This window comes from Anser anser (genome assembly GCF_964211835.1).
Source record: "Anser anser genome assembly, chromosome: 30".
NCBI lineage: Eukaryota > Metazoa > Chordata > Aves > Anseriformes > Anatidae > Anser > Anser anser.
Genome location: NC_139751.1, coordinates 2011578 through 2033111, shown reverse-complemented (window position 1 = coordinate 2033111; position 21534 = coordinate 2011578). Strand labels below are relative to the sequence as shown.

The 21534-nt window shown below is 56.8% G+C and overlaps 1 protein-coding gene and 1 long non-coding RNA gene across 9 annotated transcripts in view; one reads left to right on the top strand and one right to left on the bottom strand.

Annotated features, from left to right (window-relative positions):
* LOC310888039 (cyclic AMP-dependent transcription factor ATF-7) overlaps positions 1–21534 on the bottom strand; it is a 66968-nt gene that overhangs the window by 14213 nt on the left and 31221 nt on the right. For all 8 annotated transcript variants that reach the window (XR_014575815.1, XR_014575816.1, XM_083814377.1 and 5 more), the window contains exons 3-6: positions 7994–8090; positions 5299–5417; positions 2632–2766; positions 1698–1855 (exon numbers count right to left, since the gene is read on the bottom strand). Coding sequence is in view for 6 of the 8 variants with exons in the window: in XM_083814377.1 (XP_083670503.1) it covers positions 1698–1855; positions 2632–2766; positions 5299–5417; positions 7994–8090 (509 nt within the window). In the remaining 2 variants the exon portion in view is untranslated. The remainder of the gene's footprint in view (positions 1–1697; positions 1856–2631; positions 2767–5298; positions 5418–7993; positions 8091–21534) is intronic.
* Positions 8118–16835, top strand: LOC310888041. Its single transcript, XR_014575817.1, has 2 exons — positions 8118–9908; positions 11067–16835. It is a non-coding gene; the product is annotated as an uncharacterized lncRNA (long non-coding RNA).

Genomic DNA, 21534 nt, shown 5'->3' with positions numbered 1-21534 from the left:
CCCAGCCTGCCCTACGAAAGGGGAGGAAAAATCAGAGCTGCTCTGCTCTGGCTGCCGGGGAGAGGAAGGAAAGGGTCCCTGCCAGAAAGGGCTGCTTCTCCTGCTCCTCCTCGCTTCACGACGGCGCCGCGGGGAGCCGAGTGGAGGCAGAGACGAGCCAGGAGGAGAGCAGAGCTGCTGGCAGCCTGGCTGGGGGGGAGCAGAGGGGAAGAAAAAAAAGCCCTGCTGCTGCCTCCTCCTCCTCCTCCGAGAGCCCAGGGAAGGGGGCAGAGGAGGCTGGGCTGCCTGCGACCTCGGAGGAAGCTGGCACGGAGTCGTAGCAGGGTGGGGAGCCGCAGGGAGCGCGGCTCAGAGCGGGGAGCTCGCCACGCCAATAACTCAGGCTGGAATTTTTAAGGCTGCCCTGGGACCGCGAACGCTCGGCTCTCATTCATTTCTGTTGGGCATCCCAAATCCTCCAGGCTGCCCTGAAAAGCCCAGCCTAACAAGGCGAGTTACGGGGAGGTCACAGCCTCCCCTCCATCTCTGTCACGCCGACAACCCCACCGCGTCTGCCGCGGCCCTAATGCAGGGACCCTCGTTAAAGCTTCAGCCTGACCCCCCCATGGAGCCTGCTTCAGCTCCAGGAGGGATCTAGCCCCATGAGCTGCAAAGGGCACACGAAATCCCATTAAAAGTCCAGCTCCCCCCCAGTTCTGATCTTCTCGTGTCTCCAAGCGAGGGGGGGCTCGGTGCCAAACGGCCCCGCGAGCCTCTGCCCATGCTGGGTTACGGGGGGGGTTTAAGGCCCTTTCGGAACCCCAGGACAATCACTTAACCCCTTAATGCCTCAGGACAGGATTTAAAACTTTCCGTCAGGAAGCCTGGATTGATGGTGCCAAGGGGTCAGAGCGAAAACACACACAAAAATATGAAGTGACAGCCAAAAAAAAAATGGCCTGGTTAATGCAAGGAGCCAGCCTCCACCAAGGGCAATTAGAAAGAGGCCAGGAGCACGGCAAGAAAGCAGCATCCTGACACCAAAGAATAGAAGTGGGGCTAAAGAGCCGTCTCCTGAGGGCTCATTGTGATGGGCTTCCTGCATCCTTCGGGCTCCTTCCTTTCATGTGCGGGGCCGGAGCTGCCTCACCGAGGGCTCCGGAGCCTCCGATCCCGATTGCTACAGGGGCAAGGAGGAGCAGGTCATTACGTCTGCCGAAACAAACAGCTCCCGAGGCAGAAGCTGACCACGAAGGAGGCCAGCAGGTTGGAGACGGGGTTACACTTCAGCGGCCACGGCTGTCTGAGGAAATCCCAAAGCCATTAAAGGAGCAGACGATTTCCTTGCCGAGCTCTCCGCTCCGCACCAGGCTGGAGGAGCGACCCGGGAGTCCCCCGGCCGGCCACGCTCCCATCACAGACACCAAGCATCGTGTCAACGTGTTTGGGGACTAGGCTTCATTTCTCCCTGCGGTGCCTTCTGCCTCGTTTCGTTCCGCTACGACAATTAGTTCCCGCTTTCTGCACTTACACCCCATCCTGCTCGTGCAGGCAGCGCCGCAACGAGGCCCTTATGCCCAAGCAGCCGCAGCAGGGGGAATCGTGGCACCTCAGCTGTGCTGGCAATCAAGGAACTTATTTAGGGACCTAATTACTGCCCAGGAAGCTTGACGGTACGGGAGGAAACCTCGGTGCAGGTCTCCCTCCTCCGTACTTACCCGAGCTGCCTGTTGGAAGGGGGAGCCTGGGTGATGACGGAGGTTGGGGACGGCAGCGTTGGGTGCAGGGGGTCGTAGCCCAAGTGCAGAGGCAGCGAGCCCGGGCGCACGATGGTTGGGGTGGGCGTAGAGACGATGACGGGCTTGGAGGCGATCTCCTAAAGAGAGGATCGACGGGCAAAAGGAGTCGTGGCGTTACCTGTCAGGCTGATAATCGCCCGGCTGCCCCTTCCAGCTGCCCTCCGATGGCTTTAAGGACATTTAGTGACAATTAGGGGAATTCTGTGTCACAGGAGCTGAGGCACGGAGGGGAGCCACGTACCCAAAGGCACACCAAGCTGGTGTCAGTGCGGGGAACGGGGCAGGGAAATTCAGACTCCTACTGCCTGCAGCAGCCGCTGGGAAATAATCCCCCTCTCCGAAATAATCCCGAATCCTCTCCGAATTGCCACCCCGGCCCCAGCTGGGAAATAATCCCCCTCTCCGAGATAATCCCCCTCTCCGAATCACCTCCCCATCCCAGCTAACGTCCCTACAGTGGGAAGTTATCCGGATGGAGACCGTGTCACCCGGGCTCATCTCCTGCTCCCAATCACCAGCCAAAGCCCCTCTGGGCGCCGGGAGCCAGGCTCGGGGAGGATGCTGAGCTCCTGCAGCACTTTCTCCCTGCCAGAAGAGCGTTCCCAGTGTTACCCCGGGGTACGCAGCAAGGTTTTCTTCATTAGCCAAATCCACACGGAGATTTAAGTGCAGGAAACGTGTATTTGAGGAGCTGGGCGGGGGGAAAGAGGGGGGGAGCTTTTCTCTTTGTTTCTCAAACGAGACGAGAACCTCACAAGCCCAAATCACAGCCAAACGGAGCGGAGAAATGGCTCGCTTTCCTCCGGGGAAGGAGGAAACGACACCTCCGCAGGGCACACTCTCGGAAACTTACCTTCTCCTTGCTCTGCGGCGACGGCGGGTTAGAGGCAGGACTGTCTGGGGGGGAAGAGTCCACCTCCACCGGCTCTTCCTCCTTTATTTTGATGTCTGGGGTTGAGGGCAGAGACATGTCCAGGGCTCCAGCGCTCTGCGGGAAAAGCAGCCCCGGATCGAAAGGACAATTAGCTCACATTGTTTGTGAAACATTCGGCCGGTCCCAGAGGAAGAGCTACGGCTCTGAGCCCCGGCCAAATTATTATTATTTATTTGTGCTGAAGGAGCATCTGGGAGCCCGGAGCGGAGAGCGGTGCCGCGCCGCGCTGGCCCCGTCCAAGCAGAGACGGAGGCCTAGGCAAGACGGTCTCTGCCCCAGATGGCACCATTTTGTGGTTTCTCAGTAACACAGACACGATTCTTTCCACCGGGCTTTTTTTTTTTTTTGCCTTTTTTTTTTTTCCTAAAAGGGCTCCGCTAAGGAGAACAGGTAACAAAGCCAAACGCCTGCGAGTTACAGAAGGCACTTTCATTCACAGAAGAGCTGTAAAGCATTGTATAAATCAGCCTGAATTATTTTACTACCTGATTATCAAAAGCAAACAAAGAGCCATGCAAGTTATTAAATATCTATGAGCGCCCCATTAAAATAAAACCCAACCATATGCCTGGAGCTGGCAGCCTGCCACCCCCCTGGGTTCCAGCAGTGCCACGTGCCCCGTTTTAACCGGCCGACGGCTTGCTGGGGACGGGACGAGGGCAGGGTGACAACAAGGTGACACCGAGCTCTTCCCTCCCCAGACTGGGGGGAAGAGAAGAGCTGGGAGGAGACGGCGTGCCGGAGGAAGAAGCAATGGAGTGAGGATGACGGCCGCAGGATGGGCTCACAAATCACCCCCCCTGGCTGGGGCAGGAGAAACTCCACCTCCATCGGCGCTGACGGCCGTTTGTCCGAGCTGCAATCCCTCCCGGCGCTTTGCTTCGCTTGCCCGACCGCTGACAGCTCGTCCTAGCGTCTAACCTAAACCTCCCCTGCATTTTAAGTCTCGTGGAAGGAGGGAAAATTGCAGCGAGGGGGTAAATCCGGGCGGCTGCTTTCTGCTTGCAGTGATTTACGCAGGAGCTCTGCTCGGGGTCCCCGCGGTACCCGGTTACCTGCCCTCTTAAGCAGAGATGCAGCACTGGGAAGCACAAAGGAGAAGGGATTAACATGCAGGGAAGTTTCAAGCCGCTTAAAGCGCCTCCAGGGAAGCCCCTGCTGTGCCTATGTTTTTAATTAACGTGCTGGTGTCGAGACCACCCTTGGAACCGGAGGACAAAACACAACAGCAGCGACTGGGCTGGACGCGGCCAAATGTTCAAAGCATCCCAGAAATGCAGCAGGCAGCTCTGGCCAGGCTCAGGGAGTGACAAGCCATCTGGGCCCGGGGCTCTCGCGTGTGCAGAGATTTTCGGGGAGGGATAAGAATGCTTTCCCTACGCCCGAAACCACCCCCGAGCTTCAAGCCGCCGCGTTCGCCGGGCTGCTGGCGGAAATATTTTGACTGCAGTCATCCTAAAGCAAAAAAAAAAAAAAGAAGGCAAAACATCCAAGAGCCTAAAGGGTCTTAGCTGCAGCTATTAGGTAGCGGAGCACAGGATATGGGTGGTCTTCCATATAAAACGACTGGCTAGACTGTGGGCTGCTCAGCCATTTCTACGTGAAACCACAAACGAAAAGCTACCTTCTCCCAGCGCTCCCGGTCTGGGCTGCCGAGAACAAAAGGCAGGGAATTCAGAGCATAAAATGCCCCGGCAAGGCCCTGCAGCATACCAATGAGAGAGATCAATTTCTGCTTTAAAGAGCCCTGTTATTAGGAGAGCGGGGAAGGCGGGGGGGGAAGACAGTTTTCGGTTTTAATTCTGAATTCCTCCGTTCCCCATCTCGGCGAAGATTTACGCGGCTCTGCTCCCGCAGTTTATTTCCGAGCAGCGCCGCTGACTGCGAGCGTATGTACATCCATACATCAATTTAGTAAATGTATGTGCCAGCCCCAGAGCCCGGTCTGCATCTGCTGCTCCTCCGATCCTGGAGAGGAGGGGGGGGGGGAATGTCCTTAATTAGCTGCTATCTGACGAGATCCCGTTGTCCTTCAGACCCGGGGTTGGCAGGGGCAGCCTGAATCGATACTGCTTGCATATGAGGGAGCTCTTTGTTAGGAAAAGCCTCTCTCCTGCGCGGAGCCCCTCTCTCTGTTTGCAGTTCAGACGCCGCGAGCTCCGTGCCCTTGCAGGGAGCACAGGAGGAGCAGTCGGGGGGCCACGGCTGCACCTTAAAGGCAGCAGCACCAAGGACCCCGACCCCCGAGGGAATTTGGCTCAGACCCCGAGCACTACACAGTCCCGGCCTTTTCCTGCATCTCCTTCCCAAGGTGCAAGGTATTTGGGGTACTGCCCTTTTTCATTTTTGGAAGTGAAAAGCCGAAGGAATAATAAACCATTAAAACCCGCTCTAACCGGGCCTCGGATTGCAGGCCTGCCAGCCAAAGTCACCCGAGTTAAAAAAATAAAGTCCTGCGTGAGCCAGCATATTAAATCCGAGACCGTGCTGCGCCATATGCCTTCCATCAGACCAGCTCCATCCCCCCAGCCCCGAAATACCGCACGGCTCGGTTTTAGGGCAGCGGTGGCGGCCTTCGCCTCTTGCCTTTTTCTCGTCATCCTCCGCGGCTTTCTTGAACTCGTGCTCGAAGGAGCTGGCCAGCTCGTTGAAGAGTCCCACCTCTTCGCAGTTCTTCAGGAACCGAGTCGGGGTCGGGGTCTGATCTGTTCGGGTGGCAACACGGAGCAGCGGTCAGAGAGAGGCCAGAAAATCCCCCGGACCCCCTTCACCCTCTCCGGGGATGCCTAAAATACGTGGCCTCTGCTTTGCAGAAGCCTGGCTGCTTTTCTGCTAAGGTGTGTGTCGTGTCTGCAAAGCAAGGGTACAACTCGGGGAAGAGGAAAAGAATTTCTCGTTGATTTTGTTTCGCTGGTAAATGGTGCTGGGAAATGAATCACTGCGGCGAGCGGCGTGCAGTGATTTCGGTGGGAGTCCTGCCCGGGTGCTGTCCCGTCCCTCCCGTCCCGGGGTTTTGCCCGTTCTCGGCTGAAATGCTACCGCAAGGAAGGGAAAATAGCGGGGTTTGGTCTCCCTGAACGGGCAGACCTTTAAAACACGGGGGGATCAGAGGAGAAGCGGCCCAACGGAGCGGCCCCGTGGCTGACGCGATCGCGGAGCACGAAGGCGCATCCCAGGACGGACGTGGGAGTGCTGATCATCACCACCGCTGCCCAAAGCGATTCCCACGGGGCCCGTTTTCCACCCTATTAACACGTCGAGTCGTGATCCCTCTGGCCATCGCCCAAGCTGTAAAGCAGGCAGGAGGCTCCCGGCTCCCGGCGCTTCCCCGAGACGTGAGGTCGGGAGCCCCGGTACGGCAGGAGCCGGCTGGCCGAAAACATCACACGTTTGTGAGCACAAAGGGGATCCCCGGGACGGCTCCCCCTGACCTCCCCGCCTAAAACGTGGGCTGCTTGGCACCGGCTGAGGGCAGCGGCCGTGCTCGAGCTGCAGAAAACCTCCCGTTTGCTTTTACACCGGCCAGCGGTGGAGCCCCCCCCCGCAGCCTTTGGCGATCACTTCGCCAAAGCGGGTTCTGTTCCCAGGCTGACTTCAACCCCTGCCTGCTCGGCTTGGTAATAAAGCCCAGGCCTCCTCCGAGCGCACTCCGCTTCCCCCCCAGATCTCTCTTCATTAAGCCACGAGACTTCGTCAACTGGAGCTCTCGGCGGGAGGCTGCTTTTCCAGGGCTTTTAGGGCTCTCGCGGCTCTTTTCGGACCGTTCCCCGTTTAGCAATGTCCTTCCGAGAAGTTTCCACGATGCCGCCGAGCGAAGCGGCGCCACCTCCCTCGTCCTACCCGTGTCCCCCTCCTACCGCCGGGAGCTGCAGCAGCTCAGCACCCCAGAAGTGCACGTTCCCACCCAAATCCGCCCCTCTGCTGTAACGGGCGGAGGGGGAACGATCCTTTTTACGGCTCCCTTCAGCCCAAGGGGCGCTGAAATCCCGCTGAAATCCTGCTCCTTAACGCGTGGGCTGCTGCCCTGGGCTCAGCACAAAGCAGGAGGGAGGGAGAGAAGGAGAAAACCCGGGGAACAAAATGGTGGCTTTGCAACAGGAGGGATGCCTGTGTTAAATGGGCTGGGCTCGTGCTGACCACAGCTAAATATTTTTTATTATTTTTTTTTTTGTCTTTGCGATTTACCCTGGAGCAACCCATTGAGCATCAGCCAAGAAAAGCTCTGCTGGGGGCGTGTGTCTCCAACAGCCCTTGCTGCTGTTCCTTGTGATAAATCCCCCCAGTTTCATCCCCCTCCCCTGGCTTTTACCCTTAAGGGTTTGCACCCAGGAGAAGCAAACACCTTCGGGAGCAGCAAAGCTGAGGGCTTTTAATGGTGGGCTTCAGGGGGAGATGGGGCTGTGATCCCCCTCTGCTCCCGACCTCCTGGCCAGCTCCCACCTGGGCTTAGCAAGCAGGAGGGAACCCACCCCCCCGGCATCCTCCCGAGACAGGGGGCGAGCTGAAGGAAAGCTCATCTTTAGGAGCCTACGGACTCTTCAAGCCCGTGCCCCCCAAAAATTTTCATCATCAACTCCCGTTAGCCTGATCCCATTTGAAACAACTTCTTTCACCAGGGGGGAACACAAACCCTGCTCCGTTTATTGAGCCCGAAAGAGGAGCCCGACAAGGCAGGAGAGGATCTGTAAGTGGCAGTGATCTGCTGCCAGACAATACACTTTTTTTTTTTTTTTTTCCTCCCCCCCCAATCTTATAAAGGCTGCATTGACCGCACGCTGCCAGAGCGCCTCGGTCGGGCTCTGCAAACGCGCTCTCGGCAGTAGCCGGAGCACTCGGCGGCGTTTTAATTTATTAACTGCTGGCCCAAAAGCTCAAGGAAATTGACACCTGGGCTGAGGGGAGGAAGCTGGGTTTGTCAGATTTGGTTCATCGTCCTCAAAGCACACGCAGAAACGTGAAAGACCTTTTTGTCCATAAATCTTCCGGGCTTAATAAAAAGGGTGAGAGCTTAAAAAAAAAAAAAAAAGGCAAAAAAAAAAAAAAAGGCAAACAAAAAACCCCCCACAAAACCTGATACTACCATAAAATAAAGAAAAAAAAAAAAAAAAGAAACTTGGAAGCCTCTGGCTTTCCTTTCCTCCTGATTAAATGCAGATCACAAGAGCTTTTTATGGGAGGTAGGGACGTTTTTCAGTGCATCTGGTCCCCGGTATTAATCTTGCAGTCATGCTATATTAATGTGCACCATTTTCCGAGTTGGCCTGGATTGAACGCCGCATACCTGCTATGATGACTGAGTCGGTTCGAGCAGGGCCGAATTTCAATGTCATCTCATGCTTGTGTTTATGAACCGCCAGGTGGTCCTCGTTTGTAAACCTCTGAAATGAAACAATTTAGAAAATGGTGAATAAATGCATTTTGGGTTTTACGGTACATCCTGCAGCAGGCTGGGGGGGGGGGGGAGAGAGAGCCGCCCGGAGAGCGACTGTAACACAATCGCTGCCGAGCGTTAAGCAAAACCAGAGCGGGACAGATTGTTGGAGAAGCGGGGTGTGAACACAGCGCTCCAAACCGAAAAGCCATTAGGCGGCCTTCTGGCGGACGGGGGACAAATATTTTGAATAATCCATTTTTATTTTTATTTTTTTAAGCGGCGGGGCTGCGCCGGTGGCTGCAGCCGAGCTCGGAAATGCAAACGGTCGCCGCCGCCGCCGCGCCGCTCGGCGAAACGTGCCGCTCGATTGCTGGCTGATGGAGGGATGAATTAGGGGAATTAGGGGTCAATCAGCTTTTTTTTTTTTTTTTTTTTGGGCAGAGCTGGCACCAGGGCGGCCGTTCAGCCCCGGGGCTTTACGGCGCGGGACGGACGCGGCTCTTGGTGGTGGTGCCGTGCCGAGATGGGGGCCGCCCTTGGCGTGCCATAAAAACGCCGCCTGAAATTCCACCTGCGGCAGGATCCTGGGCTGAAAAACCCCACTTTTGGGCCGTGCTTTCGGGAACCCCGCAGGGCCGGGCGCGGCCGCTGGAAAGGCAGACAAAAGGGCTCGCTGCCATCAGCGTCGCCCGGCTCTGCGCCGCGCGAGGCGGAGGGAGCAGGGGAGAGAGGCAAGGACAGAGTTAAAGCAAATAATAATCAAGAGCCGAGGATGGATTGCGCCTCTCCTAACAGACTGCGACAAAGCGCGAGGCGGAGGGCACCGCACGGGCCGTGCTGCAGGATTTTTACGCAGCCAGCAGCCGTGCAGCAGCGGGCTGGCCGTATTTTTTTTTTTTTTCTTGTTTCTAGAAAGAGCTGCTGCCGCGGCGAAGAATTTCCGCCCTTTCCCCCTTCCTTTTTTTTTTTTTCCTCGCACCACCCCAAAGCCACCTGTTTGGGTGAATTAGCTCGAGCGTGACACCCCACTTCGCCCTCTCCCCCCGATGCTTATTTAGGACTCGATTTTTTGCTCGGGCAAAGCCGCCTTTCCCGAGCTGGGAGCTGCCTCCCCGGTGCCAGCAGAGGCGAGGGGCGGCCCTGCCGAGGCATCGGGCGCCTCCGCGCGCATCCCATCCGTCTTCCCCTTGGGTACAGCACCAGGCCCGTTCTGCAAAGCAGCCTTAAAATATGTTACGGCAGGCAGGTCCGTAAGGCTTCTGACGGTGACTCGTAACCGGGGCTCGAATTAAAAGAGGTCAGAGCTTTTACACCCTTGCAGGCAGCTCAACAAAGAGGTTTTTGCCTGCTCAACCCCGGGTGCGCACGCAGAGGCTTTCCCGGTCGCTGCTCCCCGCAGCTAAACCTTAAATCCCACTTCCCAACAGTTTTTGCTAAAGACCCACACACGCTTCTGCCCGGTTTCTTTTCTCCACGCTCCCAGAAGCTTCGGCAAAACCTCGGCCCCAGCTCCAGCCCCGATGCGACTCGTTTCCAAACGGCGTCACAAATCTCCGCGCCGCCAAAGCGCGGCCGAACAAAGGAGAGGAGCGAGCGAAGCGCAGCCCTGGGGTGGGATTTTGAAGCCGCTGCCGCCGCCGTTTCGCCAAGGGAGCCCAAATTTGCAGCCTCGTTTTTGCCATAAAGCGCTGGCGGAAGGGGGGACGCGGGGAGGAAGGGTTGGCACCGGCACTTTGTCACACTTTTGGCCCAAAAGCGCCGGCTGCCAGCCCCTGCTCGACGCGCTGACGAGCCGTTATCGGAGGAAAAAGGGTGGGTTACGGTAAGCGGAGGAGAATAAATCAGGATTTTTTTGCGAGGACGGAGGAGCAGCCGGTTCCCGATGAATATTGAGCAGGCAGGCGGCCGCTACGCCGGCAGCGGCTCCAAATGCTCAACACGCAGACACGGGGGGAAAAAAAAAAAAGGAAAATGAAGAAAATGCCCAGTTCTCCCATTTGGGTTTGTGCTAGGTAAAGAAATGAGATTTTCAGGGCAAGGAAGGGGTGAAGAGGGCCACTTTCCCCCCCCCCACGTCCTCCCCAGCAGCCCTGGCTCCAGCAAGGGGCACGTTTCAGCCCGGACTTGGCAGCGTTGGTACCGCTGAATTTATTTTAATCTTTCATTTTGCTCCGTGCAGGATTTTTTTTTTTTCTAGGGCACTTTTGCTGCTTTCGGCGCGCGTTACAGCTCTATTTAACATCTTTATGTGGTCTTACTAGCTGCGGAGCTCTCTCTTTCTCTGCACAGAAATGCTCACAGACACAATATATCTTTCTACATACATTTCCAAACGCCGAAACCTAGAGGCTGAGTCTGGCACTTCAGTTCTAAATCATGTCATTTTACACAGAGAAGAAAGCAGGGGGGAGAGCGGGGGAAAGAAGGAGGGGGGATAGGAAAGAAAAAAAAAAAAAGGGCGAATGAGTTAAAGCCACAGCACCGGCTTTAATATTTAATCTCCTTCCATCAGCAGCTGACATATAGCAGCGTTATTTCAGCCTGCTAGTTTGCGGGTGTCTGAATTAAAAAGAAGATGTAGGCTGTAAACTCTTTGGGGCGAGGGACAGCCGCGCGGAGCTGAGGACGCCGCGGCCGCCTCCGCGGCGTGCATCGGCCCCGAAAGCAGCGACCCTGCGAGCGGCGGCGGTGTAAAATCTGATCTGAACGCCGCACACAGCCCCCATTTCAGCTCTTCTCTCCCCCTGCGATGGCTCTGGGAGCTCCGGCCGCTGCCTTCGGTGCGAGGGCTGGAGCACGCCGATGGCATTTGGGGTTTGGGTAAACACGGGGCCGAGTTTATTTACCCAAGAGACAGTCCCAGCTTTTTGGAGAAAACAGATTTGAGGCAGATTAAGGCTGGACAGTCTGCATTCTTTACCCAACAGGCTGTGACAGCTCGATGAATAAGCGTGCTCATTTAAAAATCTTTATTTAATAGGGCACAATACTTCCAGCTGGACCGACGTGCCATCTCTGCTAGAACAAGAGCCAGAGAATAAACGCAGCAGGCTGAAGCCTGGATCTTCAGGCAGAAACATTTTCCATCGATTTAAGAAGCAGGACATGAAAAACAAGGGGTTGCTTAACGTTTCTCCTCCCTTCTGCATTCGTAAAGCCTTCGACCGCATTCAAACCGCGGGCGAACGGAGCACGGTTTGTCCCTTGACACAGGCTGGAGACACAGCACGGGCTCCGGCCCGGCACAGAAAGCCCCCCGAGAGCTGAGCTCCCCCGGGTCAGGGCTCTGCCTTCAGAGGCAAAATCAGAGCTGGATGCATCCCACGCAGGATGAATCCCATACAAAGGGAGGGTTAGGAGGGTGCTGAACCCACTGCACCGAGCCCAGCAGCCCAGGTGCTCGCTGGCGGCAGGCACGGCGCGCGAGCTGCGTGCCTGTTTTTTAACCTCGACAGTCGTTTTCGGAGAACGCAACCAGCGGCTGCGGTGCTGAGCCTGCCACCCGGCCGAAATTCGGTTTTAACACAGACGGGGTGCGGGCTGCGGCGGCACAAAGCGTTCCCCGGGCACACGCTTGGGAAAAGGAGGCTTCACCTTGCAGAAAGCGCGAGCCGTGGGACCTGGAAGGGGTGGGGAGCCAAACCTGGCCGCATCGGGCTCCTCACGGGGCTGAATTAATAGAGCTGCTGTTAAGACGGGGAAGCCCAAACGCTGCTCCGACCCCAGTTATCCTGCCCGCAGCGTGGCTGAGACACCTGGATAGGGTGGGAGACAAAAGGAGACGGCGCGTGCCCTGCAGGCGCGGCGCTGGAGGGAAACTCGGCGCTGGCTGAGCTGAGTAAAAAGGCACCGACTCCCAAAGGAGCCACCCCGGGTGCCACTCCCAAAGCCCACCTCGGCTATCGTGGCGTGAGCATCCCAGGACAAGGGGGCTGGGGGGTGTCTCGGGGTCTGCGCCGCCCTCCAAGCACCACCTCGGGGGGGCAAGGGGTCCCCCCCATTTCCCAGCTGAGCGACGACCACGCTAATTCCCCCCCTCCCTCGCGCAGAGGCTGGAAGGATTAATTCGCTAATGCGCGTAAAGTGCCCGGCTACCCGAGTGATTCATGGGTTTTAGGGGCCGGGGGGACCATTACAATTATCTGCCCCGTGAATCCCCAGCTGGGCCCGTTTCCAGAGGAGAGGAGGTGGCCCGAGACAGCGGCGGTAACACGGCGAAGACTTGTTGGTTCAAAAGAATGCAGCAAGAGTGCGGCCACGCTGTCTGTTTTTACGCTTCGGAGGGACGGCACGCTGAGATTTCGGCCCCGTTTTCCCTTCGCTCGTACCACCAGGGGAGGGTTTTCCCCCAGAAGGGCTCGGAGCCCGCCTGCTCTCATGGGAAAAGCTGGTGCCGACGGTCCCAAAGGCAGCCAAGGGAGCTCTGTCGGCACCTTCGGCTGCCGAGCGCGCCTGGAGAGCTGCCTTCAGTGGCGGCATCCTTCCGCTAGAGGAGGGAAGAGACAGCACCTCCGCCAGCCGAGGCCAAATGAAAAGAAGAGCGAAGGTTTACGAGCGATGGAGAACAAAACCCGAGGTCGCAGGCGGCACGTCCCTGCATCCAGAGGGAGCCCTGCCCAGCACAAAGCCTTTCGGCAGGAGGGGAGCAGATCCTTCGCGGCGCCCCGCTGCTCGGCCACGGCCCAGGCTCTGCGCTTAGAGCCCCCCAGCCAAGGTCGCGGCACCCTGGTGCGTGCAGGAGAGGAAGGAAAGCCTAAAAGGGGGGCAAGGGCTCATCTCCACGGCCCCACGGGCCGGGGGATGTCAGCTCAGCCCCTCTCTCTCCCCTGGCACAGCCAGCTCTGGCATCTCAGCGGGATGCACCCCTTTTGGTGCCCTTCCCAGAAGGCAGGGGCAGCAGGAAAAGGTTATTTCTGTTGACTCAGGTTCTGCGAAAACCAAAAAGGCCACGGCCAGCTCAATCACCTCGGAAAGGAGCAGGCTTGGACGTATTTGGGGCAAGATCCCCCTGCTGTTCCCCCTCCCCCCCGCTAAAACTGCATCGAGATTAAACCCTTGCAATGTTATTTTTGGCTCCGGCAACTCCAGGGACCCATGTGGCTATGCCTTTTGCTTTAAAAATCTGCTTACATCCTGCCCCGCGATTAATTCACGTTCCTTTCCTTGTTTAAAAAAAAAAAAAAAAAAGAATAATAATCAGAAACTCCAGCCTGTTCACAGGGTGCTGGTGTTAGGAAGCCCCGTCCAAACCACCAGCACAGCCTTTAACAGATGCTTCGTTGGGATTAGCATTGTGCAAGCCACAACAAAGATGCCTTCTTCTTCTTCTGGAGGGAACCATGCGATTTCAGAGTTATTTTTTGGGGGGCTTGTTTTGTTTTTCAGGCAGTCACCACAGATGGGAGCTGCGCGGCAGCACCTCCTCTGCGTCGGCTCGTCTGCCCCGCAAACGCTTGCGTGGGGAGGAGAAGCTGGGAGCACGCGGCGGTGCCCAGCCTCTCCTCGTGCATTTCTCCCACCTGCAGCGAGCAGCACGGCAAGGTCACGGTGACAACACACGGTGCTTCCGTGTCCCCGAGACGAGCCGCTGTTTTATCACGCAGCAGGGAGCAGGCTGGAGGGAGGGGATTTTATGGGTTCGGCACGCTGCTCCTACCAAATCCCCAGCAATTAGCAGCTCAGGTGGCTCCCCAAAGTTCCCTGCGATTTAAACAAAGAGTTAAGCAGGTTCTGGAGCCCGTCCCATCCCCGTTCCTCCTTGGCCAGAAGGGCAGAGCATTTAACTGGGAGTAGGTAAATAATTTAATTTACATTTCTATAGCTTCGCTTATCCCAGAGGGCTTCTCATACACATGCCCCTCCGCTGAAATGCAGGTGTTTCAGCAGGGGGGAAGGCAGCAACCATCTGGCCTACAGCACACCACGTAGCGGTGAGGAGGGAAGCATTCGGCCAAGGACATACGGGGCAAATTCTTTAATAAACTCCGCATTCAACTTACTTTTTTTTTTTTTTTAATCAAGTCTCCTGTGGCAGACACAGCATCTCCTCCACCTCCAGCACGCTGGAGCTCAGCATCAGCACGGCTGGGTGCAGACAAAACCAACCTCGGCCCTTCTGAACGGCCGGGAGCTACCTGCTGGGACGGCATCGATCCCAGTGGGATAACTGGGACAAACGTCCCGGCTCGGACACCGCGAGCTTTCGCTGTCGAACCCAAGCCAAAGAAAACCCGAAGGATTTCTTTGTAGGGCCCTGAAGGACCAAGAACCAACCTCTTCCCCTTTTTCAAAAGGGGTCTATGTGGAAAAAGGCAGAGGAGCAGCCGGGTTGCTTCGCCCGAAGCACACCCGGCCGCGCAGACGAGCGGCCCCCGGTGCTCAGCTCCCCCTGGGCTCGCAGCCCAAACCCCGGCACGCGAACCCCGGGCAGGTCGGGCTCCTGAATCTCCGACGGGTCCGGGCTACGTGGGAGCAGGCAGCGTTTTCTCACCACCACCCTTCTGCTCCGCTCGCGTGGTGCTGGCAGGGGCCGGAGCCATCGGCACAAAGCCTGCGGCGATGCACCGATTGTTTCCTTCCACACGGTGGAGCGTTTTTAGCCTCGTTTCGCCGCGAGTGAAGGTTATTAAAACCCACGTATTAATTACCGCTGCCACATAACTTAAGAGGAGAGGCCCAGTGGTAATTAAGGGAGGTGAGCGAGGGGGTGGAGTTGCAGAGCGTCAGCGGCTCCGCAGCCTGTGCCTACGGATGTGCGCCTGCCCCATGGGATCCCCCAGATAGCTCCAGCGTGGACGTGAATCATTCTTACGTCCCCGGCTCGAATCCCAGCAGCACCACAGGTTTTCAGTGTGACCTTGGGCAAGCCATCAATCCTCCCCTTACCTACCAGACAGAGCAAATAAAAAGGGAAAAAAGGCACCATACTTCACGAGGGCGTTAGGAGAGGAAGCCGAGCGCGCACGCAAGCACCAGGAGCCGTGCGAGAAGCACTGCAGAAAAAAAAAAATATATTAACAAAGGCAATTACGGCTGCGCTCCCCCGGCCGTATTTCAGGCGGGGATTCATTAGGAGCTCGGCGTTTCTTGCTGTCGCAAGAGCCGGGGGCCACGGACCAAGGAAAAGGGGCAAGGAGCGCGGGCGTTCGGCCACGCAGAATTCCTGCCCTGCCCGACCGCGGGGCTGAGCGGTTTGGGAAGCTGGGGGGCGTTGAGGGGGGAAAAGTGCTGCCGTGAAGTTCGTGGGGCTCTGCCCTCCCGCGATCCGGAGGCAGAATCACGAACCCCCGGTGCTGGTGGCAAAGAAAGGGGAAGAAAGGGTGAAAAAGGGAAAAAAAAAATCCCCCTCCCGTCCCTTCCCAAGCCTTCAGATCTACCACAGAAACCCAATCTGGGCTCCTGCCTTCCCCTGCAAGCCTCTGCTGTTTACCAAGTGAGTCACCCTTCCTGCCTCGAACGCTCCCCAGCTCCTGAATGAATAATTTGGGAGCAAAGACTCCTTCTCAGCAAACAAACAGCATCAGCAGCAAGCCCCGCACGACGCACGCAGGCAAGAGATAATTTATATAGTGAAAAGAAAAGAATAACAGGAAACTCCCTCTCCGCATACCCCGAGAAACGAGAATGCATGCGCAAAAAATAATTAAATCCGAACTGGAGTCGATTAATTTGTCTACAGGGCTGAGGATTTGTGCTTTGGGAGGCTGCACGGGGCTCTTAAACAGGCTCTGGACGGGGGCCAAGGCTGTCAATGAGGCAGGGGCTCGGAGAGGTTTTGGCAGCAGGTGCCGCAGCACATGCAGCTCTGTGGTACGAGTCGCTCCGGCTTCCCCCGTCGCTGCCAAGCCGTACATTTCAGCTGAGAGCTCGGCCTCGTTGGAAATCGAGCCCCTGAGCCCCCGGGTGACAACGGGGAGCCCCGCGCAGCCCGCACGTCGCTGCACCTGGCGGGGACCCTGCGCCGCTCGCCCCCAAGGGCGGCGCTGTCGGTGCCGGGAGGGGAGCTCAAAAATGTGGTTAGAGGGAACCCAAAAATGTGCTCGGAGAGAAACGAGCCAGCAGGATCGAGCCGAAACCGGGACGAGCATCTCGCCGAGACACCCGAGGCACGCGGGTGGGAGCGAGGAGCAGCCCGGGCACGGCTGCAGGGAGCTGCATGCCCCGGCACGGGACTTACCCTTGGAGGAGCACAAGGGCAGGCCGTGCCGGGGGAGCGGGCCTCGAACAGCGGGCTCCCATGGATGGAAAACCCCATTTACCGCTCCGGACAGCCGGTGCTGCAACTCCAATCCAATCCCCTGACGTTAATTTGGGAAGCAAATTCGGAATTGTTGGGAGGGAGCCAGCTGGGCTGGGGCTCATCGGAGAGGTTCGGCTGTCGTCCCCTCGGAAGACGCCTCGCTAGCGCCTATCCCCTCCGCCGCACTATTGTCCCGGTGCTACAAGAAAGCCGATCCTAAAAACAAAGAGTTAGCTCCAGTGGAAAAAAAGCGCTCATTGTGCCCGTGCGCCGCAGCTTGAAGGAGTCGCCGTGACTCAGCCTTGACCTTTGAGCACCACCACAATTAGAAGAAGGATGCCGTGGTCCCCATTCAGGGTTTTAACGCGCTGGAAGGTTGGTTTCCTTCAATTCATTCGCAGTACTGGGTGGGCGCCCACCCATTCATGCTGTGCGAGCCTCTCCTTAGGCTTTTAGGGCACAAAAACAGGGTGGTGGGTTGTTTTTTTTTTTTGTGGACCTGAGCTAGAACTTCTCACGGGGAACCTCTAACAGCACCGGTTTGGAGAGGGCATCACGCTAAATGGATACAGAGGCTCGTTGCTTTTTTTCCCCTTTAATATTAGCACATGAGCCTATTTCCCCGTTAATATTAGCATTTCCTAGCTAGGAGGAAGAAGCTACGAGGAGGAGCGGATCCACACACCCAGAGGAGCATGAGCACAGCTTAACGAGGCCTCGAGCGGAGAGGGACAAAAAGCAGGAGCCAAATTCCGTTCTGTGGATCCCCGGCCACCCTGAGAAGCAACTGGGGTATTTTAGAAAAGGGGCACAGAAACACGCAGGGTCTGGCCCCTTTGTGCCTCCCGAGAGGTGAACGAGCTCCGTGGAAGCTCAGAAGACCACGTCAGCCAGCCGTGACATCCACAGGTGCCCCAGTGCGAGATGTGGGATGGGACCCAGGGGTTCCTCGGAGCCCTGCGGTGACTCTCTCCTGGCTGCAGATGCCCCGCGTCCCTTCTGAGCACCCCACACTACCCCAGCTCCCGGATCCCACGCTCGGGCGGGATTTCCCCTGCAGCCAACCCATCCCATGGCACAAAAAAGCTTCCTGACGCCGATCTCAGCACCACGGCGCACGAGAACGCAGCCTTTCTCGGCGCATCCCTCGCACCTTCCTCCCGGAGCTTTTGGCAACCCCCCCCCCCAGCTCCTTCTGCGTTCCCACAAACGGACAAAACCCCAAGCCCCTCATTTTGTAAGGGCCACGATTCCCCACGAGAAGTGACGAGGTGCGGCAGTAATTTCGCTCCTAAAAGGAGGAAGGCCAACGGCAGAAAAAAAAAAAAAATCCAGGCGTTTGCCTCTTTCTGCCTCTCGGAAGAGCCACCTGTTTTCTCGTAACAGGTAGATTTATGGGCGTATTAACGCGGCGCTGCTGCTCCCGCCCTGATGAGGTTCTCAGTGACCCTCTTCTCTCCCGAGATTTACGGTTTCTCGGAGCAGCCTATTGCACGGGGGTCGAACTCCAGCTCTTTGCGCCACTCCATCCCGCACCCAGAGATCACCTGCGCCAAGGAGCCGGATCCTCTCCCCAAATCAGCTGCAATCATTATGCAACCGTGCCTGCTTGCAGAAGGTGCCAAGCTTTCCCCGGCAAGTCGGGGCAGGCTCCCGGGGAAGCAAACCTCCTCGCTCTGCTCACGTTCTTCTCCACCGCCTGCCACCACCGCAGCTCACGACGGGGAGGTTTCAGCTGCCTACACACCGGGATTACGCCTGAGGAGCACATTAGCACGCTCCCAGCTCTCCGTGCTTGCCGGTGGACTTGGTGACCTGGCCAAATCCCCAGCAAAAGCCCCTCTGTGTCTGCAGCAGGCTTCCCAGCTGCAATTCGCGCTGGCCCAGGGCTCTCGCTCGCTCCTAATTGCCTCCTTGGCTGCTCCTGGCTAATGGCAAACCCTTTTAACGTTACTTTCCACCTGCAGCCCTTAATAAAAATTAAGTGGAGAAACTCTTAAGTGCAAGAAAAATCAGGAGGGATGGAGGCAAGCTTAATGCAAGCCGCGTTTCCCCGCGACCGTTTGATCTACGGCCCCCTCCCAGCCCCGGCAGCAGAGCTGAGCCCTGCCGGGTGCCACCTGGGCGATGATTCAGCGGTGCAGAAATACACAGCTGAGGTCACCAGAACCGCTTCGCTCGCATCCTCGGGGTCCCAACCATTCTTCCGCCCACGTTACGGGCCGCCGTTAATAAAATTTCGCACGCAGTCCGAGCGAAAGGCATTGAAATTTTCTTTTCTAAAGCTCGCCGATGTTTGAGGTTTATGGCAGACACCGCACAAAAGGGAGACTAGCTAACACAGCGATCACAAACCGCTTTTAATACCTGAAGCGTGCGCAGGAAATCTCTCCCCCAACCACAGAAACAAAGGCTCGGGTTAATCCCAAGCGAGCAGGTGAATTAGCAGATTGCACGAGAGCCAGAACTAAGATGCCGACAGGGATGCTGTGCAGCGAAGAGCTCGCAGCTGCACCCTCAGCACTGCGAGGACCCGGTGACACATCGCACGGCGACTCTGCAGGTGGCTGGGGTGGCAGCAGCGGAGGGGAAAGCAGGAGCCTTGCACCAAAAAAGCGAAGAAAAGAGCCAGAAAAACACCCAGGAGCAAGACACTGGTGGGACGGGCCGCTCTGCATTTTTATCTCTGGCTTGGATTGCTTGAAATCCGGTCCCTTGAGTATTTATTCTTGTAAACGGGGTTTTTTTTGAGACCGAGCTGCTCATCGCCCTGTCTGAAGTCCACACGAGGAGGGTTCGAGCAGACAAAAGCGACAGGTGATGCTTTGAATTCCTGACAATTACCCTTGTGACCGTGAGCCCCTCGCCCGTTCTCAAACCCCGCTTCTCTGCCTAAAAGGAGGGACCGGCACGGCCACGAGACACATTCGCCGCTTATAAATAACCTGAAGAAGTTAAGAAGCCAAAAACGTTTAACTGCCCCAAAGACAGACTGCTCCGACGTTCTGCAAGAACTTCATTTTATGAAATGGTTCCATTTAGCAGCCTTTACTGCTGAGATTAATTTATAGCTTGTTTTGCACTGCTGCAGAACTCTCCCACCCCATCCCCTACACACACAATTCTTTATTGTCTAGATGTTTACTCTCAGGGGGAATTTTAGGACTTTAATGTTTTTATTGTTTTAATCCGGCATATAAAAAAATTATTTGAGCTAAACAGCTGGTACAAGTGCTCGGGAAGTGGTGGTGCAGTTTCTCAGCTTGCATCATTAAGCAGGTGTTAAATAAACACGACGCCACGCTCCTCCCGAGATTTACCATCGCAGGAGATTTGCAGGGGACTTTGTAAGAACGGCGGGGATGTTACCAAACATCAGCCCAGCCTCTCCTGCTCCACGGCCCTCTTTATTTCTGCCCAAGCTCTCAGGACCTGCCTTAGCCCGGGCTTATTCAGCCTCAATCCCTCCAGCCAGCACCGCTAACCCGAGGAAGGGGCGAATCTCCCGGAGCAAAATCCCCCTTTGCCACCTTCTGTGCACAAAGGGGACTTCTGCAGATAGGCCACGTGTTTAGGCACACCGAAAAAAAAGCCCAAAAGGTGCTTTTTTCTTCCTGCCTGTAACGCGCCGACATGCGTGCGCCAGTCCTTTGTGCGGCTGCAGCACCGCAGCCCCCAGTGGCAGCGCACCGCGGCGGCTGCCCAAACCCAGCAGTCCCTTATAAATGCTTCCTCCAGCATTAGGAGCGGCTAGAAATAAATGTATTTATACTTATTGTGAGCTTTCACACCTCGAAGAAGAGCTGAGTCTCTAAGAGAAAGGTTCTCGAGCAAAGCAGCAGCCACCGAGGGGAGGAGAGGGGCCAAAAAAACCCCCTAAAAATAAAAAAAATACAAAAAGCCTACCTAGAAATCCCTCCTACCATCAGCTCTGCTGCCATTCTCTGATCTCACGTGAAGCACCTCTGGAAAGAACCCGAGATATTATTACTGCTTCGAGCTTTCCTATCCCACCCTTGCTCTCCAGCGAGGCTCGGGGGCTCGCAAAGCGCACGAGGACGCGGCGTCCCCTGCTCGGCATCGCGGCGAGCCGCAGCCACGGCGGAAAGCCGCAGTCAGCCGCAGAGGGGCGGAGCGGCCGCCGCACAATGCCCGGCTCCGGCCCGGCGAGCATCCTCGGAGGCCGAAATCCTTCCTCTTCTCCCCTCTTGCCAAGAGCCAGCTCCGGCCGCCGCCTCTGCAGGGCTCGGTCGGGTCTTGCCGGGCTCAGAGAAGCGGGCAGGGATGCAGGCTCCTGAAAAAATCGTGTCCCCCCTCTCTCCTTGCTGCTGTTTAGGGATTGAAATTAAAAGAGGTCACGAGCTCGTTGGGTGCTACTGACTCCGTGTGGGGTGTAAGGATGGAAAAGATGCCTCTCTTCTTTTCCCTCGTGACCCAAAGCACGCTCCTCAGCACCATTTTTGCTGGGGAAGGAGAGGAGAGGCCCAAACCTCCACACCCAGAGCCCTGCTTCACATTTGCTTTCCGAGGGAGCAGGGATGAAAAGCAGGTCTGGAGGTAAGATGGCACGAGGTTAAACTCGCCGGCCAACGCGGCAACACGGGCAGCTCTGCCCGCTGCTGCGGGAGCACGCGGCCCCGGGCAGCTTTCTGCCCCTCCTGAGCTCCAGAGCACCGGCAAGTTTTCAGATCAGTCTAATTTCAAGTTAATAAAAGAGCCCGGCTCGATTTATGGCCTCGTGCTAGCAGCACACGCCGTTTGCATTTTTGATATAGGGCGAGAGCTCTAGGTGAGGACTGGGCTGAGATTATTTTGTTCGGAGCAGAAACTCCGCGGCTGTGAAAGCCCCTTAAATCAAAACGAGAAGAAAGCATTCCCTGCAAGCCCGCAGCCACGCTCCTTTGTGGGTATTTTTGCAGCCCCGATCATGTTCCCAAGAAAGGGGAAACCCTCCCTCCTTGTTCCCCCCCCCCAGCTTCAAGAAAGTGGAAACCGCCTCGTAATCTGGGAGCAAACAGCAAGGACGGGGCTCAGAAAAAATGAAAGAAATAAAAGAAATTGTTGCAAACCTGGCAGCACCTGAGAAACTCCAGATCCAGCTCGAGGGGCTGCGAGAGCCCGCACGCGGCTCTGCAGGGGGGGACCCTTGAGAAAGGGCAAGAACCCTAAAGCCGGCTCCGAAATACCAAAAACACCCTGAAATACCAAA